Genomic DNA, 19,403 nt, shown 5'->3' on the forward strand with positions numbered 1-19,403 from the left:
AGGGCTGACAAGAGCCTAGTACAGCCTAATAGAGCCTATTAGAGTCTAGTAAGACCTAGAACATTCTAGTCTAGCCGATTCCAGCTGGACCCAGCCCTGTATAGCCTATTACAGTCATTTAACTACCCCCATACCCTAAGCTATTCTCCAGGTGGGCTGGACATTTTTTGCTGGAATGTGCCGGACTGCTGGGATCTGGTGGGCTATAATGGGCTCTGGTGGAATGTGCTGGGCTCTGTTAGGTTGTACGGGAAAGTACTATACTATAGCCTAGAAATGTTCATGTAAAACTATTGCCGGTGGACACAAACCCATGTAAAACTATTGCCCGTGGACACAGTGGTTAATCTCAAGTGCAAAGGGGCTACAGGGCTGACAAGAGCCTAGTACAGCCTAATAGAGCCTATTAGAGTCTAGTAAGACCTAGAACATTCTAGTCTAGCCTATTCCAGCTGGACCCAGCCCTGTATAGCCTATTACAGTCATTTAACTACCCCCATACCCTAGGCTATTCTCCCAGTGGGCTGGACTTTGTGTGCTGGAATGGGCCGGAATGCTGGGCTCTGGTGGGCTATGATGGGCTCTGGTGGGCTGTGCTGGGCTCTGTTAGGTTGTACGGGAAAGTACTATACTATAGCCTAGAAATGTTCATGTAAAACTATTGCCGGTGGACACAAACCCATGTAAAACTATTGCCCGTGGACACAGTGGTTAATCTCAAGTGCAAAGGGGCTACAGGGCTGACAAGAGCCTAGTACAGCCTAATAGAGCCTATTAGAGTCTAGTAAGACCTAGAACATTCTAGTCTAGCCTATTCCAGCTGGACCCAGCCCTGTATAGCCTATTACAGTCATTTAACTACCCCCATACCCTAGGCTATTCTCCCAGTGGGCTGGACTTTGTGTGCTGGAATGTGCCAGACTGCTGGGATCTGGTGGGCTATAATGGGCTCTGGTGGAATGTGCTGGGCTCTGTTAGGTTGTACTGGGCAGTACTATACTATAGCCTAGAAATTTTCATGTAAAACTATTGCCGGTGGACACAAACCCATGTAAAACTATTGCCCGTGGACACAGTTGTTAATCTCAAGTGCAAAGGGGCTACAGGGCTGACAAGAGCCTAGTACAGCCTAATAGAGCCTATTAGAGTCTAGTAAGGCCTAAAAAATTCTAGTCTAGCCTATTCCAGCTGGACCCAGCCCTGTATAGCCTATTACAGTCATTTAACTACCCCCATACCCTAGGCTATTCACCCAGTGGGCTGGACTTTGTGTGCTGGAATGGGCCGGAATGCTGGGCTCTGGTGGGCTATAATGGGCTCTGGTGGGCTGTGCTGGGCTCTGTTAGGTTGTACGGGAAAGTACTATACTATAGCCTAGAAATTTTCATGTAAAACTATTGCCGGTGGACACAAACCCATGTAAAACTATTGCCCGTGGACACAGTGGTTAATCTCAAGTGCAAAGGGGCTACAGGGCTGACAAGAGCCTAGTACAGCCTAATAGAGCCTATTAGAGTCTAGTAAGACCTAGAACATTCTAGTCTAGCCTATTCCAGCTGGACCCAGCCCTGTATAGCCTATTACAGTCATTTAACTACCCCCATACCCTAGGCTATTCTCCCAGTGGGCTGGACTTTGTGTGCTGGAATGGGCCGGAATGCTGGGCTCTGGTGGGCTATAATGGGCTCTGGTGGGCTGTGCTGGGCTCTGTTAGGTTGTACGGGAAAGTACTATACTATAGCCTAGAAATGTTCATGTAAAACTATTGCCGGTGGACACAAACCCATGTAAAACTATTGCCCGTGGACACAGTGGTTAATCTCAAGTGCAAAGGGGCTACAGGGCTGACAAGAGCCTAGTACAGCCTAATAGAGCCTATTAGAGTCTAGTAAGACCTAGAACATTCTAGGCTAGCCTATTCCAGCTGGACCCAGCCCTGTATTGCCTATTACAGTCTTTTAACTACCCCCATACCCTAGGCTATTCTCCCAGTGGGCTGGACTTTGTGTGCTGGAATGTGCCGGACTGCTGGGCTCTGGTGGGCTATAATGGGCTCTGGTGGAATGTGCTGGGCTCTGTTAGGTTGTACTGGGCAGTACTATACTATAGCCTAGACATTTTCATGTAAAACTATTGCCAGTGGACACAAACCCATGTAAAACTATTGCCCGTGGACACAGTGGTAAATCTCAAGTGCAAAGGGGCTACAGGGCTGACAAGAGACTAGTACAGCCTCTGTACTAGGTGGGGTCCTCTGCAATTATATTGAGATATTATAGCTAAACTGAGTAGTGTTTCATTCAACTTAGAGGTAGTTCTTTTGACTAATGGTTCAGTTGTTTCACCTTGGGTACTAGCTGCAGTGACAGGTAGGGATGTTGTATGGACTATAGGTGAGGTTGCACTGAGTCGTGGTGAAGTTGCATTGACTGATGGTGAAGTTGCAGTGAGTCGTGGTGAAGTTGCAGTGACTGATGGTGAAGTTGCAGTGACTGATGGTGAAGTTGCAGTGACTGATGGTGAAGTTGCAGTGACTGATGGTGAAGTTGCATTGAGTCGTGGTGAAGTTGGAATGACTGGTGGTGAAAGGTTACATTACATTGTAAAGTTATGACAACAAATAATAATAAAGATTATAATTCAATGTGCTTAGTTGTGGGGGTATTTCTCATTGTACTCTTGTACATCCCTTTGTCCTCAGCAGTTATATTGAGATATTATAGTTAATTTGAGTAGTGTTTCATTAAAATTAGTGGTAAAGGTCTTTTGTTTTACCTGGGCTAGTAGCTGTAGTGACTGGTGGGGATGTTTTATGGACTATGGGTGAAGTTGCATTGACTGATGGTGAAGTTACAATGACTGTTGGTGAAGTTGCATTGTGTTGTGGTGAAGTCTCATTGTGTTGTGGTGAAGTTGCAATGACTTGTGGTGAAGTCGCATTGTGTCGTGGTGAAGTTGCAGTGACTGATGGTGAAGTTGCATTGAGTCGTGGTGAAGTTGGAATGACTGGTGGTGAAAGGATACATTACATTGTTCAGTTATGACTACTTGTGTTCCTTATATTTTTGAAGTTATAATAATAAAGATTATAATTGAATGTGCTTTTTAGTTGTCTGCGTTTTTGTCACTGTACTCTCTTGTATATGCTTTTGGTGATAAAGTTCTTTTGGCTAATGGTTCATTCGTTTTACCTGGGCTAGTAGAGGCAGTGACTGGTGGGGATGTATGGACTATATGTGAAGTTGCATTGACTGGTGGTGAAGTTGCATTGAGTCGTGGTGAAGTTGGAATGACTGGTGGTGAAAGGTTACATTACATTGTTAAGTTATGACTACTTGTGTTTCTTACATTTCTGACGTTATAATAATAAAGATTATAATGCAATGTGCTTTTTAGTTGTGGGGGTATTTCTCACTGACTGTACTCTTGTACATCCCTTTGTCCTCAGCAGTTATATTGAGATATTATAGCTAAACTGAGTAGTGTTTCAGTCAAATTAGTGGTAAAGGTCTTTTGTTTTACCTGGGCTAGTAGCTGTAGTGACTGATGGTGAAGTTGCAGTGACTGATGGTGAAGTTGCAGTGACTGATGGTGAAGTTGCATTGAGTCGTGGTGAAGTTGCAGTGACTGATGGTGAAGTTGCATTGAGTCGTGGTGAAGTTGCAAAGACTGGTGGTGAAAGGTTACATTACATTGTTAAAGTTACAGTATACTAGGTAACTTTTTCTAAAAAACTAAAGTTAAATTGTATATCTTTTGTGAGTGGCAAATGTTTCACAACACCCACTCCATGAATTTCACCACCGAAAGCCTTTTATAAATATATTTTCTATTGAAAGTGGAGTGGGGTATCTTTCCCGCGAAAATTACGTCACCCGGCCGGAAGACGTAAACGCACCGGTTTCCTATATGTCCCGGAACTACCGCGCTAGTAACAAAAAGGAATTTCACGCTGTTTTTATGGCTTCATAGGATTTGAACATGGAAAAACAACAGCAAAAAAAAACACAGCTCACGGTAACTAAAGCTCCAATGGCTAGTGGCTTTATACTATTAAAAGCGTTCTTTTAATAGTATAAAACAATTAAAAGAACGCTTTTTGAAACGCTTCCGCCTTCCGGTGAAAACAAATGGAATTCTGGGTAATGCAGGACTCCGCTAAAGACCTGCAATGACGGTAGTGACCAGCAGAGAATGCTAAAAATCGTTATTTTTGGACCTACCTTGTATTGCTTTAAGTTATGACAACTTGTGTTTCTTATATTTCTGAAGTTATAATGATAAATGTTACAATTCAATGTGCTTTTTAGTTGTGGGGGTATTTGTCATTGTACTCTTGCACATCCCTTTGTCCTCTGCAGTTATATTGAGATATTATAGCTAAACTGAGTAGTGTTTCATTCAAATAAGTGGTAAAGGTCTTTTGACTAATGGTTTGTTTGTTTTACCTGGGCTAGCAGCTGTAGTGACTGGTGGGGATGTTGTATGGACTATGGGTGAAGTTGCATTGACTGATGGTGAAGTTGCAATGACTGTTGGTGAAGTTGCAATGACTGGTGGTGAAGTTGCAATGGGTATGAGAGTTTGGGATGTAGGCTGTAGTGTTTCCGGGATAGGTGTGGTTGGTATGGAGGTTGTTGTTACCAGAATAACTGTGGTAGAAGCTATTGTTGGGCCAGTTGTTTCTACTTTTGGTGGCTTTGTTGTTGGTACAGTCTGAGTTGTTGTTGCTTCCTCTGTGGTTGTTTCAACAGGTTTTGTTGTTGTTTCCTTTGTTGTTGTTGTTGTTATTGGTACAATTGAGGTTGTGGTTTCAACAGTGGGCATGGAAGTAACTGTTGTTTCTGGGCTAGTTGTGGTCTCAAGAACAGAGGTGGTCGTTTCACGAATAACTGTGGTAGAAGCTGTTTTTGGACCAGTTGTTTTTACTTTCGGTGCCTTTGTTGTTGATACAGTCTGAGATGTTTTTGCTTCCTTTGTGGTTGTTTCAGCATATTTGGTTGTTGTTTCCTTTGATGCTGTTGTTGTTGGTACACTGGTTGTCGTGGTTACAACAGTGGGCTTGGAAGTAACTGTTGTTTCTGGGCTAATTGTGGTCTCAGGAACAGAAGTGGTGGTTTCACGAATAACTGTGGTATAAGCTGTTGTTGGACCAGTTGTTTCTACTTTCGGTGCCTTTGTTGTTGATACAATCTGAGATGTTGTTGCTTCCTTTGTGGTCGCTTCAACAGGGTTGGTTGTTGTTTCCTTTGATGCTGTTGTTGTTGGTACACTGGTTGTCGTGGTTACAGCAGTGGGCTTGGAAGTGACAACAGTTGTTTCTGGGCTAGGTGTGGTTGGTAAGGAAGTTGTTGTTACCAGAATAACTGTGGTAGAAGCTGTTGTTGGACCAGTTGTTTCTACTTTTGGTGGCTTTGTTGTTGAAACACTCTGAGTTGTTGTTGCTTCCTTTGTGGTCGTTTCAACAGGTTTGGTTGTTGTTGTTGGTACTACAGTTGTCGTGGTTTCAACAGTGGGCTTGGAAGTAACTGTTGTTTCTGGGCTAATTGTGGTCTCAGGAACAGAGGTGGTCATTTCACGAATAACTGTGGTAGAAGCTGTTGTTGGACCAGTTGTTTCTACTTTTGCTGGCTTTGTTGTTGATACAGCCTGAACTGTTGTTGTTTCCTTTGTGTTTTTTTCAACAGGTTTTGTTGTTGTTTCCTTTGTTGTTGTTGTTATTGGTGCAATTGAGGTCATGGTTTCAACAGTGGGCTTGGAAGTAACTGTTATTTCTTGGCTAGTTGTGGTCTCAAGAACAGAGGTGGTCGTTTCACGAATAACTGTGGTAGAAGCTGTTTTTGGACCAGTTGTTTTTACTTTCGGTGCCTTTGTTGTTGATACAGTCTGAGATGTTGTTGCTTCCTTTGTGGTTGTTTCAACAGGTTTGGTTGTTGTTTCCTTTGATGCTGTTGTTGTTGGTACACTGGTTGTCGTGGTTACAGCAGTGGGCTTGGAACTGACAACAGTCGTTTCTGGGCTAGGTGTGGTTGGTAGGGAAGTTGTTGTTACCAGAATAACTGTGGTAGAAGCTGTTGTTGGACCAGTTGTTTCTACTTTTGGTGGCTTTGTTGTTGAAACACTCTGAGTTGTTGTTGCTTCCTTTGTGGTCGTTTCAACTGTTTTTTTCGTTGTTGTTTCCTTTGTTGTTGTTGTTATTGGTACAATTGTAGTCGTGGTTTCAACAGTGGGCTTGGAAGTAATTGTTGTTTCTTGCCTAGTTGTGGTCTCAGGAACAGAGGTGGTGGTTTCACGAATAACTGTGGTAGAAGCTGATGTTGGACCACTTGTTTCTACTTTTGGTGGCTTTGTTGTTGATACAGTCTGAGATGTTGTTGCTTCCTTTGTGGTTGTTTCAACAGGTTTTGTTGTTGTTTCCGTTGTTTTTGGTACAGTGGTTGTCGTGGTTAAAACGGTGGGCTTAGAAGTGACAACAGTTGTTTCCGGGATTGGTGTGGTTGGTATGGAGGTTGTTTTTACCAAAATAACTGTGGTAGAAGCTATTTTTGGACCTCTTGTTTCTACTTTTGGTGGTTTTGTTGTTGATACAGTCTGAGTTGTTGTTGCTTCATTTTTGGTTGTTTCAACAGGTTTTGTTGTTGTATCCTTTGATGCTGTTGTTGTTGGTACACTGGTTGTCGTGGCTACAACAGTGGGCTTGGAAGTGACAACAGTTGTTTCTGGGCTAGGTTTGGTTGGTAGGGAAGTTGTTGTTACCAGAATAACTGTGGTAGAAGCTGTTGTTGGACCAGTTGTTTCTACTTTTGGTGGCTTTCTTGTTGAAACACTCTGAGTTGTTGTTGCTTCTTTTATGGTCGTTTCAACTGGTTTTGTCGTTGTTGTTTCCTTTGTTGTTGTTGTTATTGGTATAATTGTAGTCGTGGTTTCAACAATGGGCTTGGAAGTAATTGTTGTTTCTGGGCTAGTTGTGGTCTCAGGAACAGAGGTTGTTGTTTCACAAATAACTGTGGTAGAAGCTGAGCTTGGACCAGTTGTTTCTACTTTCGGTTTCTTTGTTGTTGATACAGTCTGAGATGTTGTTGCTTCCTTTGTGGTTGTTTCAACAGGTTTACTTTGTGGTGTAGTACTTTGTGGTGTAGTCTGTAGCGTAGTACTTAGTGGTGTAGTTTGGGATGTAGTCTGTAGTGTAGTAATTTGTGGTGTAGTTTGGGGTTTAGTCTGTAGTGTAGTACTTTGTGGTGTAGTTTGGGATGTAGGCTGTAGCGTAGTCTGTGGTGTAGTTTGGGTTGGGGATGTTGTATGTACTATGGGTGAAGTTGACTTGACTGATGGTGAAGTTGCAATAACTGGTGGTGAAAGGTTACATTACATTGTTCAGTTATGACTACTTGTGTTTCTTATATTTCTGAAGTTATAATAATAAAGATTTTATTTCAATGTGCTTTTTAGTTGCATTGAATGGTTGTGATGTCCCATTGACTAGTGTGGAAGCTGTATTACCTGATGAAAAGGTTCCATTAAATTGTGAAGTTATTTTTACCGGTTTATATGTGTGAAAAAAAGTTAAATTGTATATATTTTGTGAGTGGCAAATGTTTCACAACACCCACTCCATGAATGTCACCCCCGAAAGCCTTTTATAAACATATTTTCTATTGAAAGTGGAGCGGGGCGTCGAAAATGGCGTCACCCGGCCGGAAGACGGAAACGCACCGGTTTCCTGTTTGGCCCGGAACTACTGTGCTAGTAATAAAAAGGAATTTCACGCAGTTTTTATGGCTTTATAGGATTTGAAGATGGAAAAACAACAGCAAAAGAAAACACAGCTCACGGTAACTAAAGCTCCAATGGCTAAGAGAAACCATCCGCAGATAGTATAAAACAATTAAAAGAACGCCTTTTGAAACGCTTCCGCCTTCCGGTGAAAACAAATGGAATTCTGCGTAATGCAGGACTGGGATGTAGTACTTTGTATACTACTAATAATATCCTTGAAAACCCCCTTAATAAAAGCTGAGCACTCATAAAATAAGAACAGAAAATCAAATCATGCACAGATCTAAATTAGTGGTAAAGGTCTTTTGTTTTACCTGGGCTAGTAGCTGTAGTGACTGGTGGGGATGTTGTATGGACTATGGGTGAAGTTGCATTGACGGATGGTGAAGTTACAATGACTGTTGGTGAAGTCTCATTGTGCCGTGGTGAAGTTGCAATGACTGGTCGTGAAGTTGAACTGAATGGTTGTGATGTCCCATTGTTGACTGATGTGGAAGTTGTATTACCTGATGAAAAGGTTACATTAAATTGTGAAGTTATGATTACCTGTGTGTCTTACATTTCTGAAGTTAACCTTATATCCTTGAAAACCCCCTTAATAAAAGCTGAGCACTCATAAAATAAGAACAGGAAAACAAATCATCCACAGATCTGTCAGTGTAACAACAAAACATTTCCCCACGGGAACATTGGCACACAAAACATCTATGCCAACTACCAGAGGGAAGAACAAACTGTTGTTCTGTTTAGTGATGGATAGAGATGAAGATAATACAAAGTAGAAACATCTTGTTATTTCCAACTGCATTCTTCACTGAATAATTCATTAGAAAAATGATAGAAAAAACGCTAAAGACCTGCAATGACGGTAGCGACCAGCAGAGGTTGCTAAAAATCGTTATTTTTGGACCTACCTTGTATTGCTTTAAGTTATGACAACTTGTGTTTCTTATATTTCTGAAGTTATAATGATAAATGTTACAATTCAATTTGCTTTTTAGTTGTGGGGGTATTTGTCATTGTACTCTTTCACATCCCTTTGTCCTCTGCAGTTATATTGAGATATTATAGCTAAACTGATTAGTGTTTCATTCAACTTAGTGGTAGTTCTTTTGACTAATGGTTCAGTTGTTTCACCTTGGGTACTAGCTGCAGTGACAGGTAGGGATGTTGTATGGACTATAGGTGAGGTTGCACTGAGTCGTGGTGAAGTTGCAGTGACTGGTGGTGAAGTTGTATTGAGTCGTGGTGAAGTTTCAGTGACTGATGGTGAAGTTGCAGTGACTGATGGTGAAGTTGCAGTGACTGATTGTGAAGTCACAGTGACTGATGGTGAAGTTGCAGTGACTGATGGTGAAGTTGCAGTGACTGATGGTGAAGTTGGTTGTGATGTCCCATTGTTGACTGGTGTGGAAGTTGTATTACCTGATGAAAAGGTTACATTAAATTGTGAAGTTATGATAACCTGTTTGTCTTATATTTCTGAAGTTATAATAATAAAGATTATAATTCAATGTGCTTTTTTAAAAACTGAGTATTGATTCATTCAAAGTATATGGTGGTAAAATTATTTTGGCTAATGGTTCATTTGTTTTACCTGGGCTAGGTGAAGTTGCATTGACGAGCGCTCTAGTTGCCTTCACTGGTGCAGTTGTTATTGTAACTCTAATAGTCGTAACATTAGCAGTTACATTAATTTTAACAGAGACTTTAATAGTTGTTACATCGACTGTTGCTGTAGTTGAATTTACTGGTGCTATAGTTGCATTTGCATTGACTGGCGCTGAAGTTGCATTGACTAGGTTTGGTGTCCCATTGCCTGGTCGGGAAGTTCCATTACCTGATAGAAAATGTACATTAAGCATTATGATTAATCCTGGACACTTTGAATTCATTGCTTATTGTAACGCTTGGAATGTAGGCAAAATAGTTGGTGTCGGTGGAATTGTATATCTCTGCTGTCCGGCAGGAACCTGCTAACTCCAAAATGTTAATTTTTCAGGAAATGAAAAAAACAAAACAAAAATGGAGTTAGGAGGTTTTGTTCATCATTGATAAGAACAGCTAAATGGACCTCCAAGCTCACAATGAGGTTGGAGGTCAAAAGGGGGTGGAGCCTGGAGTCAGCAAAACCAGCTAACTCCACCCCCCTTTGCTGGAGGAAGCTGGTTTAGCAGAAAGTTTGCGAGTTTGCTCGGATCCAATGGAGTTAGGTGCTTTTGTCAGAAGCACTTTTTAATACTTTTCATTGGTTCAATATTTTTTTTACCAACACACAGACGTAAACGGTGTTCAATAGCACTGATTTATGGAAAAAAAATGCAAAAGCGTAAAAATGGAGTTGTTGTAGCTGATTCCTGCCGGACAGCAACGATATAATATTGTCAGTATCTGAAAAAAATAGTAGTATGGCTATATTCTATAACTAGTAATGTAGCCTACTTCATTGTATGTATGTACACACCTAACATTGAGTTATAGTTATTTCTCAGCTTCCTTGGGTCGAGATGGCTGTTACACACAACTTACACAGCCGTTTCTAGGCAATCCAGCCCTGGTTGTATCAATCTGTGATTCTTGATTTGTATATATTTATTTACCTTGTACTGCTGTTACCTTAACTCATTCACTGCCACAATTATTGCTTTCCGCGTTTGCCCACTGCCAGAGATTTTTCATTGAAAAAAAAAAGTACCAGGAGCCGAGATACAGAATGTTTAAGTTTTAAGTTAACAAGGAAGTGGATGGGAGTCTAGATCTTTGGGTTAAATGGGCCAAAAAAAAAAACGTTCTTGGCAGAATTGGTTAATTACGTTTTTTACGTTTTTGGCAGGGAATGAGTTTAAAGACCAGATGACATGGCTACTCACAAGCAATTTGTCATTTCACTAGAAATTCGGGCCAAACCTCTAGAGTTCGACACCTACGTGCCACTGCCGATGTGACAGATACGGCCATATATGGAGATCTGTGTGTATGTCTGCCTCCCTGCATTCTATTCTATTGGGCTTTATTCTCCCCCCTCTCTCCAGAAGGAGCGAGTGTATTTTCCGGCAGCGGAAAATACACAGCGGTACTCTGCATGCATGCACACCAGGCCATGGAAGACATACTCATACTTTTTGCTACTACTCCAACATATTCTGTCCAAAACTCACACCAATCATACACGCCGAGTATGATTGGTGTGGATGATTATTATGATGAATCATGTGCCTCCCTGTCGGTAACACTTGCTCTGCATCCCATGTCTATAATGCATTATAAGCACTTATAATGCTTTATAACAATAATGATGACAATGTATAATTACAGGTAAGCAATCATAACACATTATAAAGCCTCTTATAATTACTCATAAGGTCAAGTATCATACTACTTCATAATTACTGACTTTTTCTTTTGGCCAGGATTAGAGTGTATTCGCATTGTAATTCATTCAAATGGTTTTATAATGCATTATAATAATAATATAATAATGTTACAATACAATATTTATTATTACTTATAGTGACTATAGTCACTGTAAGTGATTGGGTGCTTTAATTAAAGTTAAATACATAGCATTCAATTTAGGCAAGAATAATAGACAATGTTTCTACCTACACCTTCAGGAATGTAATTACCTAAAACACTTATAGTGACTTATAATCACACTATAAATGCATCATAACAGCCATTATAATACATATAACTATACTACAGTTCTATAAGCAGATTATAATGCATTATAAGTATGCTTATAATGCATTATAGACATGGGATGCACTGCAAGTGTTACCAAATGAACGCAACATCCAATCAACCTAAATTGGAATCACATGTTGAGGGGCATCTATATTATGCACCTCCAAAAGCGCTTTCTCTTGATGCAGAACCACTAATTCCCCGTTATCTTATTGCATCCTGCCGGCTACAACCCATGACTGACACAGCCCTGGGTAGGCCACCCAGCCCAGCAAAGACCTGCGAAGACCTTATCTTAACATCACTGTCTGACTGCCTCCCTCTCAGAATGGTTCACTGTCAGTGTCTGACTACTTTACTTAGATACTTCACCTCGCTTGCCGGCTGTTTGGCTGGCCGCTGGCTGAAAGTTAATAAACCACACTGTGGTTTAATTCTCAGTCACGCTCACACACACTTTGATTCGGTAAAGCATAATATGCTTCCAACTCCAGGGCCTGCCCCCTTGAAGCACTATTATCCATAGGACTACGCCGACAGATATTCATGCAAATCAACAATCTGCCTGGAGAGATGTACTCACCGGATGATGCTGTTGCACCGGATGATGCTGTTGCCCCGGGTGATGCCGTTGCCCCGGATGATGCTGTTGCACTGGGTGATGCTGTTGCCCCGGATGATGCTGTTGCACCGGGTGATGCTGTTGCCCCGGGTGATGCTGTTGCATTGGGTGATGCTGTTGCCCCGGATGATGCTGTTGCCCCGGGTGATGCTGTTGCATTGGGTGATGCTGTTGCCCCGGATGATGCTGTTGCACTGGATGATGCTGTTGCACCGGATGATGCCGTTACTGCATTTGCTGGAGGGAGGGATAAGTGAGTTTGCATTAATTTACCAAAATGAGAACTAACTTTGCAATAGTTGACCATGGAGATGTACTGACCAAACAAAAAAAAAACCAGTTGGCTAATTTGTATTGATGACAATGAAGAAGTCACATTGGCTAATGGCACCGATTTTTCACCTGGGGCTGGACTGCCTGGTGATGTAGTGGCATTGAATGGTGATGTGGTGCTGGTGTTATACATATTTACTGGAGATTTAGACAAATTAGCTGCTCCTGTATTCTCTCTCTCCAGCTCTTTGTAAACAGAAAATAAATGTTCAGGTCAGGATACCAATTTAATCCAATCAGGAGAGAGAACTCATGCAGGATACAGGATAAACAAATGATCTGGAACTGAGCTGATAAATTAGCTCTCTGGGGTTCTTTCACCTGATCGGATAAAATTGGTATCTCAACCTGAAAATGTATTTTCTGCTTTCTAAAGAGCTGAAGGGATGGGGAGACACCTGTTACTGAACAAACACTGTGCATACATTATAATACATTCATGATTTCTATCAGAATATAGAGCTTTACATTTTAAACAAAAAAAAGAAAAAAAGAATACAGCACATTTAAGTCTTAATTGTTTTATGTTGGTTTGTCACTGTGACACAAGTCGAGGAAAACTAATTCTTTGTTCACAATAAAAGTCTCTGAGTTAATTCATCCATTTGTATCTCTGAGAGTGTACAAATGTAACCAAATGGATCCTTACTGGCCACTCAGGGGTTAGATTAGCCTGACACAAGACTGTCCACACAGCACATTTCAGAGAGTTAAATGACCACTAAGGATTTCACTGTGTAAAAGGGCTGGTCCTTGGAAAGCAAGTGTGACAACATTCCGTACCGTTTAAGCAATTTTTTATATAGCCTAAAAACAGCCTTACTGGGAATTTCCAACTTGCATTTCGTCACTGTTGGGGGTAAACCTTGTATGGCAAATACTGTTTTAATTCATTCATTCATTTATTTATTAATATATAATACATTTTTAAATAGTGAAAAAAGCTGATCTACAAGCTCACAACGCGTCGCAACACGTTGTGAGCTTGTAGATCTGCTATTTTCACTATGTTTGTGTGACACTCTAATATGATGATGTATGGCCTTAATTCATGAAAAAAAAAATATGGAGAAGGTTTCTGCCTGACAGCAACGATTTGTAATATAATAGTGCAATTGTATTACCTGTCACTGGGTTAGTGGTTGTTGTGTTGTCATTCGCGGAAACTGTTCCCAGAAGTCCTGAAAAATTATAAATACATTCTCAGTGACACAATGCTCCTTATTTCTGAGTATTGAATGTATTCTGACTTCTCAAATGTCTCTGTCTCTGTGTCAGTCAGTCAGTCAGTCAGTCAGTCAGTTAACAATGAAAACAACAAACAAACACACACAGGTAAGGGTCTATTTGGTTCTTGTCATTTAGCACACACACACACACACACACACACACACACACACACACACACACACACACAGGTAAGGGTCTATTTGGTTCTTGTCATTTAGCACACACACACACACACACACACACACACACACACACACACACACACACACACACACACACACACACACACACACACACACACACACACACACACGCGCGCGCACGCACACACACACACACACACACACACACACACACACACACACACACACACACACACACACACAGGTAAGGGTCTATTTGGTTATTGAGAACATTTAGCTGGGGACCCCCTGGAATCCCCTTTCCCCGGCCCCCACTTTGAGAAGGACTGCACTAAAGTAAACAAGGCCATTAAATACCTGCTAGTAGCAGATAGGTGATGAGAGGGTCCATCCTCCTCCGCTGCTGCTCCCTGTGAAAGGACAGAACAAGCACTCTTTACCCAAAGCATTTTTAATTCATTTTAACAACATACATCAACACACAAATGTGACTATTTTGATCATATTCACCAACAGTAGGCTACAACTCCCTTTGTACAGTGTAAAATATAAAATGTTATTTCAGAGTGATACTGTAAGTATGTGTATACACATACAATTGATTATAATTATAATTAATACATTTTTTTTTTTAATTCTGGGAGTGTGAGGACACTTTGGTAGAGGTCTGGGTTGTGTAGCTACCATGATGTAACTCCAAAGGTGGGCAAGATATAAAAAATAGTTGCTGAATTGATTAGAAATGTATAATTCAAAATATGCTCCTCATTGGCTTACATTGTACGTTGAAACAGCTCACTTCACTCTATTGGCCCGTAAACGAACGCCAACTAGGCTGGTTCGGTTAATAGGTTATAGAATATCACAAAACCTCATGCTGCTTTATATATATATATATATATACACACACACACACACACACACACACAAGACAGAAAACCTCCCACTGCTTCTCTCAGGAAGGGACCGCAATGACGGTGGACAGGACTTTCTTAATGCATTCATTTACGGGTTAAAAGAGTGGCTTCGAGAGCTGTTTCACCGTACAAAGTGAATTAATGAGGACCATATTTTAAATGATCAATTATTTATAAATGGAGCGACTATTTTTTATATCTCGCCCACCTTTGGAGATACATTGTGGCAAGGTAACTACACAACCCACACCTCTACCAAAGTGTCCGTGCACTTCAAGCCCTTTCGGGCTTCTAACCTCTCCTGCACAGTAACTGCTAATGTAGGCCTTTTCACCTTTTTCTGATTTTAAAGGAGTAGTTCACCCACAAAATGACTTATTTTTTTAATCAATCACACACCCCATGAAGCCTTGAATGCATGCCTTGTCGCATTCCTGAGCCAATATTTTGATGACCGGTAGGAGACTCAATTAACCTGCATTTGAGTACTCCGCCGGTCATCAAATTATTGGCTTAGGAATGCGACAAAAACTAAAAAATCTCTATGAATTCAAGGCTTCAGGTCTTGTAATTGATAGAAAATAAGTAATTTTTTGGGTGAACTACTCCTTTAACTTTCTACCGCTATTAAATAAAACTAAAAATGTATGTGAAAGGCGAACCTAATGACTTTCCCCACTATCAAAAAAGCTATTCTTTTTTTTTTTTTTTTTTTTTGCATGGCTCTGCAGGTTTAGATATGCAGAATCAGGTAGGCTAACATTCTGTGAGTGCAGTATATCTTTCACACCTGTTGTGACAGTTCAGGATCGCAGCCACACCTATTTCTTAACCACATTAACTTGTGTTTTGCTTGCAGACACGCTATTTTGCTATTAAAATATGTAGTCACATCTGTAATTAAAGTGTATTTATAAATCAACCAATTCAAAACACAGGAATTATTCTTTAACTGCCAAGCCAGGAGTCGCCGATATATTTGATGTAGTCAAACATAAAACATTCAAGTATAATAAAAACAAATCCTTTAAAACTTTTGCTGACTGCTCATATACTGGTGTGTAATGACAGCTTTACGTAGCGAACAGGATGAGGAAAGCAACCATCAAATGATGTGAAAAAGTTAAGTGGTTAACCAGTAATATATCATGGGGACACACGTGAAATACTTTCAACAAAGCACTCAGACAGGAATATTTGATGAAAAACACCTTTTCAGTGACAATCATCAGCTATCGATGGCCATGTGACATACCAGAGGTCAAGACCTAACCTACTGTATGTGCAGGGCCGGCGCGTCCATACAGGCGACCTAGGCGGCCGCCTAGAGCGGCAGTTTGGAGAGGCGGCAAAAAAAGTCGTGAAAAAATAATAATAATGATAATAAATCGGTAAAATCAGAATTAAATAACACAACCCTAACCTAACCCTAACCCTAACCCTAAAACCGAAATAAAGTAACCAAAGACACAAAAAAAAGTATCATAATCCGCCCAGAACCGCACGCATCAAAGGAATCTCGCCTAGAGCGGCGATCAGCCCTCCACCGGCCCTGTGTATGTGTGACAGACCAATCCTTAGATTTACAAATAAATGAACTACAGTAGCATAATGGTTATCTAGGACTACGATGCTTATCAATTAAGACAACATATTGACATTCCTAGAGTAGCAGATGGATTATTTTACTGGCAATGCTGTCAGATGAACTCATATGAGCACCCAACACCCTGGTGTGTTATGTACGTAATGTAGTAGGAAACCACATTAACTTGTGTCTTGCTTGTAGACACGCTATTTTGTTATTGATCGTATGATGAAGTGGTTAACCAGTAATATATCATGGGGACACATGTGAAATACTTTCAACAAAGCACCCAGACAGGAATATTTTATGAAAAAGCCTTCTTCAATGACAATCACCAGCTATTGATGGCCATGTGACATACCAGAGGTCAAGACCTAACCTACTGTATGTGTGACAGACCAATCCAAGAAATTCAGCACACCCATGTGTCCATCACCTTTTTTTTTTTATGTAATAATAATATATGTATTTATATTAACATTTCTTCCTTTTTAAATGAGGGTCATTCCTCAATGGTTTCTCAAGGTGAAATAGAGGTTGATTATGATAAGGAAAAGTATTTCCAAAGTTCCAAAGCATATACAGTACACACATAATGCAGTCATTAGAACATTGACTTAATGTACTGATAATGATAATAACTAGATGCCGTCATTCATATTACAATCCAAATAGTTTAAGGGCATTTATGCAGAGCGTCAAGCCTCTATGAACTTTATCTCAAAACTATAGAGACACCTAAATGAGCCATGCCACGTCACAAAACTGTCCCCCATCTCTCCAGCTCTAGTAGTGTTAGTAGCTTCATAATTCCTGTTTGAGTAATATCTTCTCTGGCATTGTTTGTTTTAATCTGATGAGTTGTCATTGCCGGACATCACTCAACAGATACATTCATTGCACCACAAATCTGCTGACAGAATAATGAGATGCTAAACAAGACAGCCACGCCTTGAAAAGCCAAGCACAGTCAAGTGAGTATGACTTTATATAAGTGTTAGATAGTCTGTATCTAACACTTATATAAAGCCTATATGCCTTCACTTATACAAAGAGATCATTCATCCACAGAAAAATGTGAATTCGTCCATTTTTAACTCTGAGAATTATTAAATGTACGAGGGGGGTTCAATTTGGTTACATTTGTATATTCTCAGAGTTAAATTAAGACAAAGGATTTTACTGTGTTCCCATGGGGAAATGTGTCTGTCTTGCATTTAACCATCCTAGCAATTGGGCAGCACCCAGGGCCCACTCCATCTCTTAGGCCAATGCCTTGGTGATGGTGTCTTTCACCAACTATTTGTATGAAGGAATATTCCAAACCACAATCAACAGATTAAACGTAGTGTAAGTGATATTTTATGGTTGAAATAAGAGTTAAATAGCTCCATATTCCTATAGCGTTCATTTATGTAGAGTCTTAAATCTATAACAGGGGTCTCCCCCATCTCTCCAGCTCTAAACAGAAAATAAATATTCAGGTTGGGATACCAATTTCATCCAGTCAGGAGAAAGAAATATGGGAACAAGTGAAATTGGAAGTAATGAAACTGGAACACGAGCTGACAACTGAGCTTTGTGGAGTTCTCTCTCATATTTTATGTTTACTAAAGAGCTGGAGAGATGGGGAGACGCCTATTATTGAACAAATAAACTCTATATCAGTGTTTACTATTGGAATATAGAGCTTTAACTTTTTAACAATATACTTATATTTAAACCTAAATATATTACTTAGAAGACCTTTAATACAAACCTAGAGCATTATCAAGGGGCGCACTTAACATTAAAAAGAAAAATATTACTGCTTTGTGGGATATTTGGGAAATGTCATATCAATAGTGAAAGCGTATGAAATACATGATATGATCAATATGTCTTTGAGAAATGCTCTAAAATCCATTGCTCTTCTCGTCAAAAGAAATGTGATAATTCAACAGTACAGGTTTCAATATGTCCTATTAATGGTGATATAAAGGTAAATCCTCCTGATCAGACATTTTTGAGAAATGTTCTAAAATCCATTGCTCATCTTTGCTGTTCTCAACAAAATCACAGAAGTATTTCAACAATACCATATGCAATATGCCCTATTAATGCTGTTGCAAAGTTAAATCCGCCATGTCAGATATAAAATAAAATAAATACAGTTGCATAAATGTATTTAAGCTCAATCTAAAGTGGTTTCTTACCTCAGTGTGAGTCAAAATCCAAGTGTAAACCAGCAGGGTGCCCTGTTATAAAGAGTGACCAGTTGATATCCAATGGATGTAAGGCTGACACAAAGCAGAGAAAATGAACCTGTACCTCCTTAAGCTGAAGCCAAGACTGAGTGGGGAACCTTTTTGAGTGTCACAAGAAAGCACATTTGAATGGTTCTACATGTCATACATTCATAACCAGCAGGACTTGTTCTGTTGTCACGTATCAGTTGCACGTCAAAAGGCTGAAATAAGCTGAAAAAATGCAGTCACATTCATTCAGTCTCCAAGGCACAAAGCTTGGGGGCATTTCCTAACCTACAGTAGATGCTAATGATGCTGCAGCCTAGGACAAAGAAAGCATCTTTGCTATGTCAAACATGTATCTAGACTTGTTTCAAGTGACAAATTGAAGGGCGTCAATATTTCTTCCAACAGGGCTGCGGGTTTCCAATCTGATCGGATGATCTTTCAAAGGCGAAATTATATTATAAAGCAGTGCTAGTAACAGGTTTGTGCGCTGGTTTATACTACATTAAGATATGCTTTTGGGGCAGATCCAGCATCTCATATGTCCTGCGCTGTGAGAAGTAACTGAGAAGGCCACAGTCTGGTCTAGAGTCTAGACTAATACTGTATAATGGTTTCATCTACGTTACAGCAGTTTACCTGCTCAACAGAAGTAAAAAATAATCATCTAGAGGTAACAAGGGCTGTCGTGAATATGTGTACATATTCATGTAACCATTAGTGGAGTGACGCTCACAACGCATAGATCAGCTATTTTTTGCAATTTTTATGAGCTTGTTGAATCTCGCCCCTGACAACCCCCTATTATAACTAAAAAACTGCAAATAATAAAAACTAAACCAAAACTAAGCTTTCTCCCTAAAAACTAAACTC

General features: G+C 40.2%; 1 protein-coding gene across 1 annotated transcript; it reads right to left on the minus strand.

Annotated features, from left to right (window-relative positions):
• Positions 1-2,353: 2,353 nt before the first annotated feature.
• Positions 2,354-18,626, minus strand: LOC311054728 (uncharacterized protein; the record flags this gene model as incomplete). The annotated part of the gene is made up of 8 exons (XM_084070734.1): positions 18,492-18,626; positions 14,149-14,201; positions 13,543-13,599; positions 12,047-12,322; positions 8,091-8,282; positions 3,523-3,669; positions 3,349-3,352; positions 2,354-2,576 (listed from the first exon to the last, which is right to left on the minus strand). The coding sequence occupies exons 2-8, from the start codon at positions 14,180-14,182 to the stop codon at positions 2,354-2,356; spliced, it is 933 nt and encodes a 310-aa protein (XP_083926860.1). The 5' UTR covers positions 14,183-14,201; positions 18,492-18,626.
• Between the last annotated feature and the right edge of the window lie 777 nt (positions 18,627-19,403).

This window comes from Gymnoscopelus microlampas (genome assembly GCF_963454915.1).
Source record: "Gymnoscopelus microlampas genome assembly, chromosome: 2".
NCBI lineage: Eukaryota > Metazoa > Chordata > Actinopteri > Myctophiformes > Myctophidae > Gymnoscopelus > Gymnoscopelus microlampas.